Source organism: Tachypleus tridentatus, chromosome 8 (genome assembly GCF_004210375.1).
Source record: "Tachypleus tridentatus isolate NWPU-2018 chromosome 8, ASM421037v1, whole genome shotgun sequence".
NCBI lineage: Eukaryota > Metazoa > Arthropoda > Merostomata > Xiphosura > Limulidae > Tachypleus > Tachypleus tridentatus.
The window spans coordinates 77,840,107-77,860,000 of NC_134832.1; the positions used below are offsets into that span (position 1 = coordinate 77,840,107).

At 32.7% G+C, this 19,894-nt stretch overlaps 2 protein-coding genes across 2 annotated transcripts in view; one reads left to right on the top strand and one right to left on the bottom strand.

Annotated features, from left to right (window-relative positions):
• Nucleotides 1-643: 643 nt before the first annotated feature.
• LOC143224184 (galactosylceramide sulfotransferase-like) lies at nt 644-4,071 on the bottom strand. The gene is made up of 2 exons (XM_076452618.1): nt 3,954-4,071; nt 644-1,901 (listed from the first exon to the last, which is right to left on the bottom strand). Exons 1-2 carry the CDS (start codon nt 4,028-4,030, stop codon nt 797-799), a joined length of 1,182 nt encoding a protein of 393 aa, XP_076308733.1. The 5' UTR covers nt 4,031-4,071; the 3' UTR covers nt 644-796.
• A 9,289-nt stretch (nt 4,072-13,360) lies between these two features.
• Nucleotides 13,361-19,894, top strand: part of LOC143222740 (uncharacterized) — a 46,452-nt gene continuing 39,918 nt past the window's right edge. Inside the window, exon 1 of the mRNA XM_076449674.1 lies at nt 13,361-14,592. The gene's annotated coding sequence lies outside the window, so the exon portion shown is untranslated. The remainder of the gene's footprint in view (nt 14,593-19,894) is intronic.

Genomic DNA, 19,894 nt, shown 5'->3' on the forward strand with positions numbered 1-19,894 from the left:
AGCCAATCAAATATAAGTTAGCTTTTTTATCTGTTTCGTCAAGTTGAAATAATTAGTTCAAAATTATTATTTGTTTTTTGTTACGTGTTAAAGGTATTTTGTGCTTGGATCCAAACACAATGCTCAGAATAGAGAATGCTTCATTACTTGTTTTAAAACTGAAGTATATTTAAAGAATTCTAAATGCTAAAGAGTTCGTTAGTAGTTTGTGCAGTAACGCAAACTTATTTAGAAATATTTTAACGGCTGGTGTTTAGTCTCTTTTTTGTTCTTTAATGAGGGTTTTTGCGATAGCTCAGATGAACGTTTTGCAGAGCTTTAACTACATTTTGTTATAAAATAAAACAAAACATTAGTTAATTTTAGTGGAGTTGTATTCTGTTAAAATTAGTTAATTATGTCCTTGAAAATGACAGTTTGGTCCTGAAAAGTTTTTAATTTTTTTTCACTTGTTTATACATATTATGCAAACTTCCTGTCAATGTGAAGACTGAGTATTGAACTTTTGTGTTTCTATTAATAAAAAAAGGTAGAAAACATGTGTTGAGTTTACAAATATTGAATAAAAAGAGAAGGAAAACTTTCCGAATATTTCAATATATTTTATTTCTCAAAACGTATACGACTCATCTGACAAGCTCAAAAGAATCAAGTTGAAAAATGCATACATATCACCGTTCATAAATATTAATAAGTGGCTTGAATTATTTGATAAAGCAGTTTTGTTGCAAAAAAGACCTAAACCAACAACAAAGTGTCTATAACTGATAAAAACTAATAACAAAATGTGTTCAGTTTAGATAAGATTTCTACCTTTTGTGTTGCGAATCCATTCGTATTGTTTATTACGTAAGTGTTTTACGTAACTTGATGGAGCTGCAGCCATCTGGAGGCAAGTTAGATTTGTTTCTTTCTGAGGCCTTAAGCGAAATCCTAGCACTTTATTGGACCAATGTTTTAATGGTTCAGGTAGTTCCTTGCTCACTTGTTCATTCAGAACGCATTCTTCATATAGTTGTTTGTTGAGTTGTTGAAGCAAATTCACTTCACGCTTCATTCTTTCTTGTCCAAATTCGGTAATCTTTTTAACTAATTTTTTTCTGAAGTAATCATATAGAATGGTATCACCAATATTCCAGGCTGCAATGCCCTCCTTTACTTTCACTGATATTTCACTTTCTCTCCAAATATCTGTTCGACTGTTTCTTTTGAAAGCAGTCACATCTTTTAACTGCCAACACATTAGCTCTTTAAGTAACACCATTGATTCAGTCATCATATCAGTGATCATAACTAGATCAAATATTTTATCAATATTTTTAACCTCGTTTTCAAAGAAACTTTTATTCTGACTGTATTTTCCATAAACTCCCAGGTTGTAAAGTTGCGGATTCCGTACACGGAAACCAAAACCTTTACGTAATAGTTGCGTTTTATTAATTAGACTAAATTCAGCAAAAGGCATTTTGAACATTTTTCGTAGTTCATAATAGTTGTAGATAGATTCGAAATGAGAACTTGGTTCTCGAACAATAGTGACATAAACAGTGTCAGGTGGCATTACTTCATGCAAGGTTTTAGAAACAAAACGAGTATGGACACAAAATATATTGAAAATTCCTAAACTGACCCATGGCAGAGATTGCACAGATTCTTTAGAAAGGGGTTTATTGTTAAAGTTTATATCTTTCTCCGGTATCAAAAATGAGAGATTATTGTTATCTCCATATCGCAATAATATGTTTTGAACTGTATCAGAACCACATTTATAATTTTTTGAAAAAACTATATTTTTCTTCGGCCTACATTTGCTATGTTCTTCAGAGAGTTTTCCAGAAATGTTAATAAGGTCTTTCATGAGATCAAACGTTTTAAAAGAACGTTCTTTCGCCCAAAAATTCCTGTATACATATAAGGACAAAATAATATGAATAATTAAAGTATACATTTTTTATACTTATTAAACAAACAACAAATATATAAATGTAACTTTACTCCCATGTTAAATATTAAGTCAAGGTTGGTCTTACAGCGGTATACGGATTTATAACGCTAAAATTAGGGGCTCGATTCCCCTCGGTGAACTCAATAGATAGCCTGATGTGGCTTTGCTATAAGAAAACCACACACACACACACAAGGTTGGCCTCATGCAAAAAGGTTCTTCAAGTGAGAGAAGAATCAGTTCCCTTAGGCATATTAACGCCTAATATTTTACTTTAGGGAATATTAAAAACTAAACACTTGACAAATCCAAACACTATTTGCCGAGTATGGCCAGGTGGGTTAAGGCGTTCGACTTGTAATCTGAGGGGCACGGGTTTGAATCCCCGTCGCACCAAACATGCTCGCCATTTTAGCCGTGGGGACGTTATAAAGTTACGGTCAATCCCACTATTCGTTGGTAAAAGAGTAGCCCTCTAGTCTTACATTGTAAAATTAGGGACGGCTAGCGCAGATAGCCCTTGTGTAGCTTTGCGCGAAATTCAAAACTATACAAGCAGTATTTACAAAATTCTTTTTTCAGTTACTTTTTAATTTCACGCCTTCAACCTTTGGCACTATTTGTATGAGTAAGGCTTTCAAAACAACAAACCCAAACTACAATCTTAAGTATATATTGAGAACCGTGGTGTCTGTCCGAGCGTTCGTCTGTCTTCTATTTATGGCGGCCATTTTATTTGCTGCGCTTAAAAATCTCAATATTCACTTTTGAAATGACGAGAAAACAGACATGAATAATATTGATTCAAAAATTTTATTTCTCAAACAGAATATTCTACGCTAGGAATTTATCAGACTATCATTCACATTTCAAAATGTAATTAACAAAAATATATATTTACTGTATGTTACTGTTGAGTGGCTCTTAGCGTGACCGACATGCTCAACAAATTACTTGTCGCGGTGTATAAGTAGTCTCAGAGCCTTGGATCTGAGTAAACACAAGAGTGTAACACAATTAACCTTTTCATAAGTCCATTAAATAATTTAAACTGATAGATTAACTGTTATCCCGTTACTGAGAATGGGTACTTTTGCTTGTATGGTATAATTTTGTTTGTTTGTGTTTTGAATTTCGCGCTAAGCTACTTGAGGGCTATCTGCGCTAACCGTCCATAATTTAGCAGTGTGAGACTAGAGGGTAGGCAGCTAGTCATCACCACTCACCGCCAACTCTTGGGCTATTCTTTTGACCAACGAATAGTGGGATTGACCGTCACATTATAACGCTCCCACGGCTGAAAGGGCGAGGATGTTTAGTGTGACGAGGATTCGAACCCGCGACCCTCGGATTACGAATCGAACGCCTTAACACACTTGGCCATGCTGGGCCGGTATATTTTTGAACGTACTTGTTAAAAGAAGCAAATATATATGTTAATATTATAGTAAACTGGAAAACTAAAGCAGAGTAAAGTGGTTTATTTCTGAAGAGGTATACTACATGTTTCAAAGGAAGACGGGATAAACCTCTACATTATACTTGTATATTTCGTCATTTGCCAATTTATTACTTCAAAGGTACTTTCAAAACAATAAAGTATGGTTTTGAAGCTACTTACAAAACACTATTTAAGATGAAAACATTTTGGAATTTTCAAGTAATTTGTTTTTACTATATATTTTGATATAAAAGAAGATTGATTTTTTCATTCAAGATTAACAAATTGCAAAATAATCCACTTAATATTTTGTATTATTTTTCTATCAAACCATCAGAATGGTTTGTTTTTCTGTCTTTTTTACAAAAAGCCCACGAAATAAACACTAATATAAATCTAAGAGTAGATCACGTCAAAACACTCTTTCGTATGAAATATTTGGACAACTCATAAATTTTATGTACACCTAAAAAAATACTTTTATGCTTATATAATAAATGAACAAATATAAACTAAAGACAAATTTATCCACTTACAAAAATATTTTTTCTCTGTAATATTACTTACCATTTTATATTAAAAATCAACATCCAAATTGATAGCAACATCATAAACGCCATACAGTACGAAGGGAGTGTTCGCATTTTGATGAGTTTGGTCTTTTGATTTACTTGTTAAATTTGTTAACAGCTGTATATATTTGATATTTACCTAAGTTCTGTACATTAACTGAACTGAAAGTTCTTTAAAAAACACATAACTAGCGTCAATTAAATTCTATTAATAAATATCACCAAACAGGTAACCAGTTCTTATCACGAAACTTCATTTAATAATACATTTTCTACAGTAACCAAATATAACATTTTGTGAACAGGTGTGTCAATGACTAGCACATAACAAACACCTGTCATGCTAAGTTTTGTTATTAGAAATAAAACGAATCTACCTCACTTTATGAAAATCTAGCCATTTTAATATAGACCATAAACAAAAACAATCTCATAAAATCAAGAAAGTTTTTAATAGTGGATTGTTGTAATCTTTTTGCACTTCCAACACAGGTCAGGTGGTTAGGTCGTCGATTGGTAATCTGAGGGTTGCCAGCTCGAATCCCCGTCCAAATATGCTCGCCCTTTTAGCTGTGTGGCGTTATAAAGTTACGATGAATCCCACTATTAGTTTCAAAACGATTGTTTGTAAAACTTTTGTATATAAACCATTATTTATAATAACAGTTATAAACTGTATTGTTGTTTGTATATTAAAATATATTTGTGTTAAGAAAAACTGTATGTATCAATATTGTTAAAAACATCATAAATTTATTACATCTCTACATTTAACTAAGCTCTAAAACTGAACGCCAATTAACTCGGTTTCAGGCTATTTGAAAATGTAATATGTAACATAATAAACTGCTAACGTGTGGGTTAAAATATAATACAGAGCACGCTCATCAGATAACAGCCCAACAATAAAGGCAATTATAAACATTTTAAAATTTCATCTCACAGAACCAAAACCAATAAAACAAATAATACTCTATCACATTCGTTATAAATCTAAAAAAAAACTGCATTACACCAATAATACCATTTATAGTAAAAAATGCATGAACGCATTATTGACACAAACTTTCACAACCAACACATTGTTCCATGCTGCTATAGTAATTGTAGTTATCTGGTTTATACTTCATAATTGTATGGAAGTGAGATTCAAAGTTCAATGATCTTTAACACAATGGTTTCTTAAAAAGATACCGTGAACCAGATATTTACCGTGTAAATATACCAACCTACGTGTACATGTAGGTGTTGAATATCGTTAACTAACTTACAGTAGACTTCAGACTTGTGTCTACTCTTGTTTCATGTGCATTGGTCTGTTACAAGGTTGGTTAAGTCAGATTTGTACGTATTATGGCTTTAGGGAACTTAACATTCTACGGATTTACAACGTGAAAATCCGGAGTTCGATTTCCCTCAGTGGACACAGCAGATAGCCCGATGTGGCCTTGCTATAAGAAAAACACACACATACTTTTTAACACATCCCAGGTGATCTTGCTTCAAGAGGCACGAGACCAAAACCTGATAATGCATACTAATCCTGACATTGTAGTAATTACTGAAACTATGCATTATACACACAATTCACTTAAATTTTAAGGATATATCACCTCAAGAGTAAATAGAATAAACAAAAATTACTTCAATAGAAGTATAGCATTACTGTATAAATCTACTCTTTCTATTACGCAAATAGATATTCAAAATAACAACCACAGTATTACCATAGATGTCGATGTATCAGATAATAAAATTATAACAATAGCTGGAACTTACAACTGTCCAATCTAAATACTGGATACCCAATTAATAAAACATAATAAACAATCAATAATAGTAAGTGATCCTAATAGTAAACATAAAATATTGGCTGCAATAACACAACACGATATGGAATAAGGCTCTTAAAGTTTTTAAATAATTCCAGTTGTGTGTTGTTAAATGATAACACTCCTACCGTACCAGTGACGGATATCACACAAGTGATATACTAGTTTTCTGTATTAGTACAACAGAACTAGCGAAAAAGTGTTCAAATTTTTATGTTTACAGTGATATAGGTAGTGATCACACACCAATAACCTGTCTCTTCAATTTCGCACCTCATCACAATCAACCAACAATAAAACTTATACTTGAATACCGGAAAGCTAACTGATCTAAATAACCAAATGAGCTAGATTAATTACTTCGAAATTTAATACTTAAAACTGTATGAAAACATCAAATATTGGTGTATAATATCAAACAATCTAAGAGATCTGATGAATGCCGCTGAAAAAACACCACCAAAACAACAATCATGCAATTCTTAACAACATGGAAACCACATACACGTATAATAGACTTAGTCAAAAGAAGACAATACATGAATACAGGAGACCCAAAAATTAATATATAAATTTACTTCAAAAGATATAAAATAAGAAATGAAATTAAGCAATGAGAATAAGATAGCTCAGACAATTACTGTTACAATCTGACTGTATATATATTGACTCGAAGAAATTTCGAACATCTTTAGAAACGAAATAGCCTAAACAAACTGTAACGGATTTACCGTCAGACGTTTACTTTACTATCTATATCTGTTTCAGTATACCTTCCTTTTTTTGCATGTGACGTATATTGTTGGTTATGAATCGCGCAAGTCTTGCCTGTTCTCTAAATTTGAAAAAAATTATTGAGAGTAAGAATCAACAATATTTGTTTTACAAAAACGAACCAGCGGTTTCGAACATTGTTGAAACTTGAAGAAACTGGTGTGATTCGTATAAAAGAAGCTAGTCCAGAGACAATAACAAAAGATTATTATTAGTCAGCTACAATAAGTTTGCTACAGGCCTTGGATGTTATAATTGTGATTAACGCTTATTAATCGGAAAACTACAGAACTGAACCAGGAACATTTAGATTTCGAACATTAAAAACCATTCAACTTCACTGAATTACTTCGGACGTTATCATTTCTACGACGATACTACATATATTTCTGCGTAAGAAGTGAGCTTGTAACCGCTGTAAGCCAACCAAACTAGCTAGCTTAAGCAAGATGTGACAATATCAATTCAGAATTAATTTTGCTCGTCATAATTCCCGGATTGTCGATAAAATATTCAGTTCTAGACCAGATACAAGAATCAGTAGTGTCTGCAAGTTCGTAAAATTCTTGTACCATGTTTTGTAATAACTGTTAATAATAGGCCCGGCATGGCCAAGTGGGTTAAGGCATGCGTAATCCGAGGATCGCGGGTTCGCATCCCCGTCGCGTCAAACCCAAAAATTGGCGGTGGGTGGTGATGACTATCTACCTTCCCTCTAATCTTACACTGTTAAATTAGGGACGGCTAGCGCAGATAACCCTCGAGAAGTGGGCAAGAGGATTTATGTACTGTAAGTCACAAAATATCTTAGTAAGATTGGTGGAACTGCTGCCACCTTATTCTTACGTTTATCTTTGTTTTGTTTTCAAAATTTAGCTAACCAAAATGGGTATTTAATGATTATTTCTCCCCTACTAATTAATGGTTCTGTATTTCAAAGTCTGACTTCTCCTTTAATGTCTAACAACTGGATAATGATACGAAAATGTTATCGACAATAACCTATTGATTTATTTATTTCTATTTAAGCGCAAAGTTACACAATGGGCTATCTGTGCTCTTCCCATCACAGATAACGAAATCCGGTTTCTTATGTTATAAGTCCAGTGGATCAATATTTTATTGAAATTCCCAATTCAGAAGGTCTGTCGCTTGTGCAGGAATGTAAATGGTACATGGCAGATATTCTCATGGCATGGGCAGATTATTTATATAATGATAATATTACGTATTTATTCTGAGAGGTTTGTTTGTTTGTTTTCGGAATTTCGCACAAAGCTACTCGAGGGCTATCTGTACTAGCCGTCCCTAATTTAGCAGTGTAAGACTAGAGGGAAGGCAGCTAGTCATCACCACCCACTGCCAACTCTTGGGCTACTCTTTTACCAACGAATAGTGGAATTGACCGTCACATTATAACGCCCCCACGGCTGGGATTCTGAGAAGTATACATTGCCCCTTTTCTTTCTATATCGAGATATAATTCTATTGTTTTGTCTGCTATCATTATTTGAACTTTCATATTGTATTATTTTTATATCTTATGCGTAATTAATATAACATATTATTATACACATAATTTTCTAATACTTTTAGAGGACAATGCATATATTTTCAAAAGCTGTTAGAGAAATTTCAAACATTTCTTTCGACCCGTGATGAAGTAATTCGTGATTTTCAAGAAACTCACTTGAAGTAAAAATGTGTCTCAGGACAGTTGGTATGGGTATTAACACTTACTAATAAAGCAGTGAACAACGTTTCGGCCTTCTTAGGCCATCTTCAGATAAACAGAGAGAGAGTTTGCAACTGTTAATGCCCATACCAGCCGTCCTGAGATACGTTTCCTTCGACCGTGACCAATGAGGTTAAGTACCTTACAGTGAAATTATTAAACTAAAATAATGACACTATGCTAATAAGATTTTTGTATGTGAATGGCAGAGTATAGACTTTATGGAATAGATTAATAAATGACTTATTATATTGTTCTGAATTTGTACATGAATATTTTTAAATGATTTTTGTAAATTTTGAAAGTATTAATATAAACTTATGATTGTTGACGCAAAATTGTGGTCGTGGATAATGCACTCATGTAAATATCAGTATATTTTATACATACAGTACTGTGTATAAAATGTTAGGACAAAGTCAAAACTAAACTTTGGGCTACTTTTAAAGAACAAAGGAAGGTAAGTCACAGGTTAAACATCAAATTTTTACCAATCTTCATATTTAATCTTCATCTCGGTGGAAATCCTTAAGTTCAGTAAACGGTTAATATTTTATGTGTTCCCTTTTTGCTTAAGCAACTGCAGACAGTCTTCAGATATTGTTGAAACATAAGAAAGTGTCCGTTGGGAGTTTACTCTAAATGTATCTAATACACTTCCATAAAATTTCTTTGAACAAATACAAAGGAACACCTTTATACCTATATTAATTTTTAACTTAATATTTAACTGCAATTCTCCCTACAATCTCGCACCCTTTTACACTCTCGTCCCTAACATATGTGCCCAGCAACAGTTAATTGCAACCTCTCTTTGTTAACTCAAAGATTACCTAAGAAGGTCGATACATTGTTCTGTTCTTTATTTAGATAAAAATTTTAATACCCATACCAGCCATCTTTAAAATACAATTTTCCACTTTTTGTAGCTCAAATTGTGCTAATCCAAACTATATAACATATTTTCAACGGATATGCTCTGCTGGAATTTGACTTCACATGCAAATCTCAAGGTTATTCATTAAGAAAGGTCTAAGATATAACATTTCTAATTTTGGTTGAATTTCTTTCTTTTTTCCATCGCACTAAATCTGCGATGCACTAAATTTTTATCAAATTTGCTACACTGATAGATATTTACAACGTACAATTAAGAGAACCTTACGACACATGCACAGGTATCATTTGAATGTTTTTATACAATGTGACAAGCCATACAAAACGATCAGACATCACAGTGCTGTTCAAAATATCATTCACATATATGTATCTATTGTACACCGAATAATATATATAGGACATATAACACAATATGTATAGTAATATTATGTACAATGTGCGCAAAGAAAACACAATATAAAGGACATGAAACGATCCATAACAAAATGATTCTAGAAGCGATCATAAATAACATCCAATTTTATTTGCATTGCCCCTTCTGACTTAGGTAACAGCGACATCAAATGATTGAACTGTTTTTTTATGGCACTACAGAGCTTGCTTTCGACAAGGTTTATTGCGGACAAATGGTACTCACAAGATGTGAGTGACAACCGTCAGGATAAAGCAAGAAAGAAAACGCAAATTTAGATTAATCTTTCTAATTATCTCTCTTATATCCAAATAAATTTGATGAATTCGTTTAGTTTGAAGGGCTGGATGAATTCTGCAATTAATTGAGCAAACAGCTAATATTCAGAAACCAAAAACTCATAGCTAAATTTATCAAGGTGACATTGATGTTTTTTTCTACATTTGGAAACACTAAACTACCAGAGGACAACAACCGTTCAACATATTTTTACATAAACAATTCTGAAAGTATTCAACATGAAGCAAATTATCAAAACAAAATAATATGATTCAGTAATGATATTTGTTAATGAATATAACTTTAATTTTAAAATGTGGATCCAGTATACAGAAAACGTTTTGAGTTCTTAATAAGTAACATTAATATTGTGTGTGTTCTTTCATCTATTACAAAATGTTGTTTAAACGCTTCCGCATTCTTTATGATCTCTGGTTCTCAAACTATTACTTGAATCTGAAATGCCGCTACTGCAATGTTTATATTCTCACCTTATAAATGTAATGTAAACTTCACAATAGTAATTATGCTGAGGAGTCTGATACAATATGCTACTTGGTTTGACCAATATCCTGTGCACGATGGCTACATGGTGCCAGTTTTTAAGATCAGTTGCAATTGAATGCCCTTGAAGAAACCTTGTCCCTTTGTGCAGACTTCAATAAATAAAAATAGTTTCTGGTCTAATCCAACGAAGTATCTTCAAATTTGTCCTTCATACATGAGTTTACAACTATTAAACTGTTAAATATGCCTTTGTAGTAAAATATTTTACATGTTTACATTGTAATATAATACTTTGGTTTATGATATGAGAATCATGACCTTTGTTCCCTAGATCTTCCCTGTTCTATAATTTATTTATTTACTATCACTCTCTGAAGTATGGAATTTAATGTAACTTAGTCATTATAATATAGGTATCACTAAGGCAAAGTTAAATTTTTAGAGCTTTTAATCTTATTTATTTACAGAATCATAATTTAAAACATCAAACTCACTTTTCACGCTCACCTGTCATATCCTTTATTTCACAAATTGCCAAAGTTTTTTCCAACGTTTTATACTATATCACTTATAACCAATAGAAAGGAAAAGTTCTGATGAGAGAATGACATATAATGATAATAATACATTGTTTTTTAATACAGAGTATTTTCAAATCCATCTTCAGTTTGAAAGTTTATCTCGTGCAGTTCAGGTGAAGCGGCAAATGGAATTTAATATAAGCCTAACTTGTTCTAGTTAGAAAGCAAGTGAAATTATAATAGTTATATCACATTGTTTATTTTATGGATGTTATTGTTCTGTTACTAGCCATTTTCTGAAAAAAAAGTTAGATATTGAGGTAAAGTTTGATTTATATTGTAATCTTTGGATTTATTATTTATTATAGATGCTGGTAAACTAAAATTGTTGCACAATTGTAAATTTATAGAAGTTGAAAAAGGACCTTTATGCAATGTATTGAAATTATGGGAAAATGTACTGGTTATGAAAATGTAGATATGCACGTGGTAGTGGTAGAGTAAGACGCATAACTACTTACAGCAAATACTGGATATAGAGAAAATTATACATATATCGTTATACCGAAATACCGGATATGTTTTAAGTTATGCAGATTAGACAACACCAGACTAATGAAACGATAATGAAAAGTGACACGTCTTGTTTGCTTTTAATTATGTAAGTATATACCCATAAATATGTGGCATATTTAAAAGTTGCAACTTTCTTTGCAGGATGAAGTTTATATAATTAGCAATTTCATAACTTGTCATATTTTTTCTGAAATCAGCACCAGTTAAACATATCATATTAAATGTAAACACTATTTTCATGCTTTAATCTGCCTTGTCTTGTGCTATATCAGTAGTATGATTTTTATCTAAAATAAAATGTTTTGCTCAATTAAGTAACCTGGCTATTATGTCAACATTAAAAGGTGAACCCCATTTAGGGAATGATATTTGGTCTTAACGCAAGTTAATTTTAAGAGCCATTGTTCTAATGAGGAGAATGTTAACATTTCATCCAAAAGATTTTGTTCTGATCAAACAATAATAATATCAGTGAAATATTTTAAACTCTTTCTTCTCCGGAAGAAGAGCAGTGAACCTTTAGAAAACGCTCAGGTTTTGGGTATCGTTTGAAAACCATGAAATCAAGATAATAAATTTACAGTATCATGAGAAATTTTATTTTTTCCTTACAGTATGGGCCTGGCATGGCCAAGCGCATTAAGGCGTGTGACTCGTAATCCGAGGGTTGCGGGTTCGAATCCCCGTCGCGCTAAACATGCTCGCCCTCCCAGCCGTGGGGGTGTATAATGTGACGGTCAATCCCACTATTCGTTGGTAAAAGAGTAGCCCAAGAGTAGGCGGTGGGTGGTGATGACTAGCTGCCTTCCCTCTAGTCTTACACTGCTAAATTAGGGACGGCTAGCACAGATAGCCCTCGAGTAGCTTTGTGCGAAATTCCAAAACAAACAAACAAACACACTTACAGTATGATACTGGTTAATTACGTACATGAGTTTAGCTGTAAAAATTGGAGGGTTTTAGTAAGGTTTTTCTTCACTTTAAGCATTTAATTATAAGACCTTACGGAGGCCATTTGTAGAGAAGGGGTTTAGATATAAAAAGATCCAGTAGTAGTTAAAGGGAGGGGAGGAGAGCACGATCATTCAGTCATAGATCGATAAAAAATGGTTTATTTATTGAAGTTAAACATAAAGCTACAGAGTGAACTATCTGTGCTTTGTACATGACGTGTATCGAAACCGGTTTCGTTGCATGTCCGCAGACATACGGCTGTGCCATAGGAGGAAAGTCTTTAAAAGAGTAACATTGCTAAATTTATTGTCTTTCGATCTGTTACAGTATATGTAATACATCACTGGTGAACTAAGTGTAATTACTTGTGTTACTTTTTTGGGATTCATGTTGTGTATATATATATATATATAGGCCCGACATGGCCAGGTGGTTAAGAGATTCGACTTGTAATCTGAGGGTAGTGGGTTCGAATTCTCGTTGCATCAAATATGCCGTGGAGTCGTTATATATTGTTACAGTCAATCCCACTATTCGTTGGTAAAAGTGTAGCTCAAGAGTTGGCTGCGGGTGGTGATGACTAACTGTTTTTAAGTTCTAAACAAACAAACCCTCGTGTATCTTTGCGCGAAATTAAAAATATATATATTTTCCCCAATCATTTGTATCAATTTTAACACAAATTATTAAATACATCTAAAATAATTTTATTTTTAATAGTATATTTTCTTAATTATTTCCATTCACTTCAATTGAAAACGTTGAATGTTTAGAGGTGTATATACCTAAATGACATTCCTGAGAAAAAGGACATAATGCGCTACTTCTGGTCCATTGACAACAATATTTGATATGTATATATTTTCTGACACCGAGTAAAAAGAACGGATTATAATCTTGAGATTTAAAAGGGTGTTTTGTGAATGATTTTGCACTAATTTTTAAATGAAATTCAGGTTTAGATTATCTTGGCTTGACAAATTCATTTAAGTTAAATAACAAAATCATCCAATTATCTAGCTCAGGTGTAAAACGGCTACAAGTTGTGGTGTGAGATCGCCTTGCCATTATTAGTTCCATCAAGTTTGACAATCGGGCGTTAAAAGTTGAACAGGTAGCAATGGCGGTTGCTTGCGCATGCCAACAATCACGTGATTTTATTTAAGGATGGTTAGAATGTGTAGGTGAGAAGGAATAAGTTCAATATTATGTGAAAAGCATAGTGGGAAATTTATTTTGACTACTATTTCATTTATACTTCAAAATGGGGTTAAGAATTTATACGTTATTTATAGGAGTGTTAAAAAAATTATTTCACTTGTGTTGCCTAAATTTTAAGTCAAAACAAAGTATAGGCTGCTGAACAACTTACGTTATTGCTATACTACGGTACTGTGAATATCACTACAACCATCCATATCAATATTACTCGGTAACACTACAAATGGCAACCTAAAATTTTGCGTTCATTTCCCTGGGTGTTTGTTTGACAGTGTAACACTAATGTTGTAAGTGTAACCGACTAATTTTTTTAAAGATTCGTTTACTTGATCATCTGCTACTGGGAGCCCAAATCAAGAATCTTTTTGTCGAAAGTCATGAGAATTGAAGTTATAAACAATTTGACACGCGCCTAACACATTAATATTTAACATTTATTTATTAAAGCTGCACCAGAAGTTAAAAGTAGTTTATAATTCCAGGTTTTTCTCTTTCTTTCTTTCGCTTTGCTGTTGTCTAAACCAAAGCCTCGTAAAGCAGTGTTAATGTTACTTGTTATTTTAAGTCAGAAATTATGTGTATCTGTTTAAAAATAAATGATAACATCATTGCATATATGTTTTGAATTACGTTTAAAAGTTCATAAAAAAATTTGCAACTTAGTTTTAGGAAGTATAATAGTGAATCAAGAAAGCATGTTTCCGTGGTTAATAATTCTAAGAATAAAAAGAATGAGTGATTTTCTCTCTCCAGGTAAATGAGCATTGTTTACTGATTTGTAATGCTCATGCTTTGAACCACATTGCCATTGTCAATGTAAATGATATACGTATAACTGAGAGACATTGGGTGTAATTTTCTTGCTGCTAAGTTTGGTAATTAGGTAACAAGCTGCCGAAGTTGATACCAGCTACGCACCAAAGGTAAGCATAAGATGATAAATCTATTCATCCCAAAACTATAAAATAAGAGCATCTGTAAAAAAAAAAAAAAAAAATCAAGAATTGTTATTAGATAAAAGATCTTTAACAAAAAATGTCAGTTTTTATTGTAAAATTTATCATAAAACTTGAAACACAAGCATACTACCTCTCACAATTACATCAATTGTACTACTACTAGCAAAAACATCACAGCATTAGAAATAATTTACCCATTGTTCACTAGAAATAAATCCTCTTACTGTAATACATTTACTGGTAACAAAAGAGATTGCAATAGTTGAATCACTGAATATAATGCTATTCCAGATATTTCCATTATAATAGTTTGATTGGGCATGAAACCATTTGTTTTTTTGAGATTGATATTTAACCTTATTCCCACAGCAAAAATTTCATATATATTTAATATCCTTTTTTCATTGTTAGCTGTGGTATAATATGCTGAACATAAATTACAGAAATGTAAACTAAACAAAGTAATGTATAGAAATCCTGTAATATGTACTGTGGTTAGTTTTATGGACCAGTAGTTAAAACAAGGTTTGAATATCACTTCTGTAGAATATAGATAACAGTATTAATACAAATATCTGTTTCTTGAAACGTGAAGAAAATAAGTGCTCTTTTCTGGATGAGTTCATTCATATTAATAAGGTGTTGGAAGCCATAACATACACTACACTGTAGGTACTCTAATACTTGTTTTGCGAGTGTTGATGTGTAAGTGAAATGCAACTATAATAATTTATACAGACTACTCGAATAGCAATTGCTTGATTACATTACCAAATTAAACAATATTCAGAGATAATGGAAATGCTGTATATCGTGTTTTCCCTTTGGTTTTCAATATGTATGGCTTTTTTGCTGCTCCATATTTCCCACCAATTTCCGAGATTTGCACAAATTGAAAGTTGTGTTAATGATACACTAAGGCATAGAAAAAAAAATGGCTAAATTTGACAAATTATTTTTAAATAAAGCAGAAAATATTGGTTTAATACAAATTTTCAACATCCAAAGAGCATACTTACAAACTATTACACAGAGCTTTTTTTATGCACTATGTTCCTCCTTGTGTGTTTGAAAAGGTAGGAACAGTTATTATGATTGTTAAAACTTCAGTACAGTTTATGTTTGTCAGTGTTTTATATAGATCCATATTCTTTATTACACATGTTTATAAAAACTAAGTAATTATTATTAAATCACCAAATAAACTCAGTAATACCTCATAAACTAAACAGTCTTGTGTATCCAATATTACTTCTGGACAAAATTTATGATTGGAATAATATAATAATTGGACAGAATGTGTTCTTCTTTTGGTGGCATACCTTATCAAAATAATAGCAATGAAATGGAGAAGAACTGTAAACAAATTAATGCTTAAACATTTTCTGTCACCAGTGATATTTTCTGTTTTTGTTACTTAAACAATTAATTAAAGTAATAAAATTTCCAAGTTAAATATGATTTTTTGCAAGTTTTATTGTGGTTTGCAAATACAGTGAATCTTTGCAATAAGCCTGAAAACAAAAGAAAGTTTACAAGTGCCTGACTATAAAATTCACTAGAGTGCACTAACTAGTTACAGTGCATTTCAAACAGATGAATTTTGTAGTGACAAGTTATGAGTGAATGTGTGTGTGCGTGCACACACACACACACATACATACATACATACATACATACATACATAGAGGTATAGATAAGAATTAACTTTTATTAAATGAATTCAACAAATTTTACTTTGTAAAGCAAGTAAAAAGGTAAAAAACACTATCAACTATTTAAAAAAAATGTTTTCATGGGTTTCATGTGATTTTTTTCCAAATTTAGTAGGCCTTTAGTGCCATACCTTAGAGTCTTTGCTATATAAACTTGTTTTTTTTTAACTATGGAAGAATTTAAGTAAATATACAGGAATTGCAGATAATAAATAATTGCAACTGAATATTTAAATTATAACATACAGACAGTGAGGCATTATTTGATCCTTCAGGCTGTCCCTGTGTACCTCTTTTGAAAAAAAGTAAAAGCAGTTCAAGATGTTTCTCACACCTACTCAATGTTTGGTTCATCTGGGTGTGTTGCTCAACCATTGTCTATGTTGGATTCAACCGTTGTCTTTTTGCAAGTGAGTGAAGGAAAGTTTTTGTCATCATGATTTATGCTTCTTGTTTACCCCTGCTGCATAAGGGTTTTTAGTGTTGAGTATTTTTACTTTCTTAGAACCACTCAGTCCCTTAGGCTGTGCACCTGTACCTCCTCCAGTGGATATTGAGGGATAAGTGGAACTTTTCTAGGGATTGTTGTACTCAGTTGTATGTATCCCTGCACTTATTTTCAGAGACTTATCTAAACAACATGACTGTGCCAATACCTGATGGGTATCCCTTTGTTGTCCTCTGACTAGATCTCCATCTTTTTTGAGTGTTGTTCCATTGGGCTATGGCACATCTCTGAATGATGACAAACTTCAGATGTGTGGTCTCAAGGATGATTTCATGGTCTCTTGTTATGGAAATTATCAAGGGAGTATCTGATCCACCACTCTTTCTTTTCTTGCATTGTATCTGTTGTTTAGAGCTCATTCTCATTGAGTAATTTCATAATCTTTCATGTGCAGGAAGCTCTAAACCTGGTTGTGTATTGCCTATAATAACTGGATTGGATTCTACCCATATAGTGTCTGTCCCTCATCAATACCTTTATTACTATTATTACCTCCAAACTTCCACTCTTCATGTTCTCAGCTTATTATTTTTTGCCCTAGCAGTTGGTGCTTTCAGCCAGAACTAATCTTACTGTTTTTTCTCCATGCCTATCCTCCTGTTTGTCTCTTCTTTCATGTACTTGTCTTATCTCTGATTTGTTAGTTCCTGCTGTTGGCAGTGCCTTTCAATTGTGCACATCCTTTTTATTTTCTCTGCTTTGTCAGTTGACGATGCTTTAACTACTATTATTACCTCCAAACTTTAACTTTCATTGTCCTCAGCTTATTATCTTTTGGACTTGATAGTTGGTGCTTTTAGCTAGGACTAATCTTACCTTTTTTTCTCCATGCTTATACTCCTCTTTGTCTCTTTTCTCATGTACTTGTATTATCTGTGACTTTTCCTGCTGTTGGTGGTGCCTCTTTGGTATGCACATCCTTTGTTTCCTCTGCTTTGTCATTTGACATCCAAGCCTTTTCTGTCTCTGCCACATTCCACCTTTCTCTTGTTCCAACTTCCCCCTTTTTTTCACTTAGGTGAGTCATCCTTTCATTTTCACATGTTGAATTTGTTCAGTCCTTTTTCTGCCCCTCGGTGAAGATTCCTGTATGTGGTGAGGGGACCTCCCAGGGAAGGTTCTGTTGTTTCAGTTTACCTCCTCTGGGATCTGAATATCTGTCCATGTGTTTGCTGTGCATGGTGACCCATGAAGAGGAGGAGAGGATCCTGGTGTTTGAGGGCTCCAACCCTAACACACCACTTTGGCCTTGAATTTCTGTAGACAGGCAGCCTTGGGTGGCCCCCTTGGATCAATCAGCTGGTCCACTTGTACCAGTGTTGGAAGTTCTCAACAGGTGTTGGGGACATTGTGTCTAATGCTGGTGTTTGGGTATAGTGCTCACGAAACCCTGGCGTTGCTGCAGTGTCCTTGCTTGACATTGTAGTGCATCCCCTCGTAGGGCTCCATGGTGGGTGGGGTCAGTGGGCACCGAAATTTTCTTTTTTCTTTTGGATCCTCCTAATACAAATTTAAAGAAAATAGTGAAAAACAGCCAGTAGGTAAATGACCATGTCTTGAAGATTCTGATCAGCAATTTTCAACATCTGTACCATATTTTCTTATCCTACATTCTTTTTCAGAGAAACAAAGGTTGTGAACCTGACGATGACCGAAGAAGGTCGAAACGTTGTTCGCTCTTCTATGTAAAATATTTTCTCAACCCAAACGAGCCATTTTTGCATATAAATTTCTCAACAAGTGGGTTTCTCGACATCACTGATTATTATTAATAATGTTCATGAAAGAGTGAGAGACTAACAGTTGTTCTTTAATAAGTTGTCCAAATATGATAATTCTGTGTGCAGTTCATCTTCCTACTTTATTTCTTTTCCTTCACAACCTTCCAACTTGGCCAGTGACATTGTTCATAATTTATTGTTGAAAATACAGTCAAGATTGTTGTCAAATAGATAAACATTTAATATATATTTACACTATATTAGGATAGTATGGAATTTAAATTCATTGCTTTCCCTTTTTTGCTTTTGACACTGTGTGTGTGTGTTGAGAGTGGTCATTTCATGTTCAATGTATAATAAGCCTTTTTTCCCCAGTTAAACTAAAGTACAGTACATGTAATGGAATTAAACAATAATCTTGTATTTTTTACATGATATGTTTAATAATTGGTCTTTTTTTTATAAAAGTATATTCAAAATGAGGTTAACTTATGAATACATGTAATTTCTTTGTAAATAACTGATAGGAAAATTTTATTAAATATTAAAGAGAATTCTATACATACATATGCAGTAACATTTTAAAGATTTTTCTATACTTAAGATGCCTCAGGATATTTTTGTCAGTGGAAAAGACATTTGGCTGTGCTGTTTCTTAAAAGAGATTTAAGAGGTTCTGAAGAAAATAGCACAAACACCTAAGTATTTATACTGTTAGAAAACCATGAAGTTGTTATGTGTGAGAGGAAAGAAAAGTGTTAGAGGATTCAAATTAATTACATTTGAGAACAACTACCCAGTTTGAGAAACAGTAATATTTACTTATAAAATACTAAGTTGGACTTCCTTGAAAGAAACTATATAATTATAATTTACAGTACTTAAAAAATTTGTACCCGTGCTAGTAGTTTAGACTCAAGTCAGATTTAGGAGATTCATATCTGAAAGACAATTGCTGTAATTATTATCACACTACTGTGCATTTGCCCACTTTGTCTAAATTTATCTTTGTTAGAAGGAAAGTATTGTCTTGTAAACAAATGAAACAAAAATATAAAAAAACATATGAATGTTAACAATTACAATATGTTATTATCAAGACTGAAAAATTGTTTTCTTGTACAGTCTGGTTTTAGAACATTTTTCAATGAATATGGGGATAATCTTTCTCAATGTGCATTTATTACTGATGTTTCAAATAGAGTTGTTTACAAGAAAATGGCTGTGTTGTAAATAATAAAATAGGTTTGGGAAAATACCAATGTTTAGCTTAAGGTAGGTACAGGAAATCCATTTATTCCCATAAAATATTAACTTTCCAG

Excerpts from the sequence above, each read along its gene's own strand:
- LOC143224184 (XM_076452618.1), bottom strand. The coding sequence starts at position 4,030 with ATGCGAACACTCCCTTCGTACTGTATGGCGTTTATGATGTTGCTATCA. Across the intron at positions 1,902-3,953 it reads TTGATTTTTAATATAAAATG|GAATTTTTGGGCGAAAGAAC; the intron begins GTAAGTAATATT and ends ATATGTATACAG.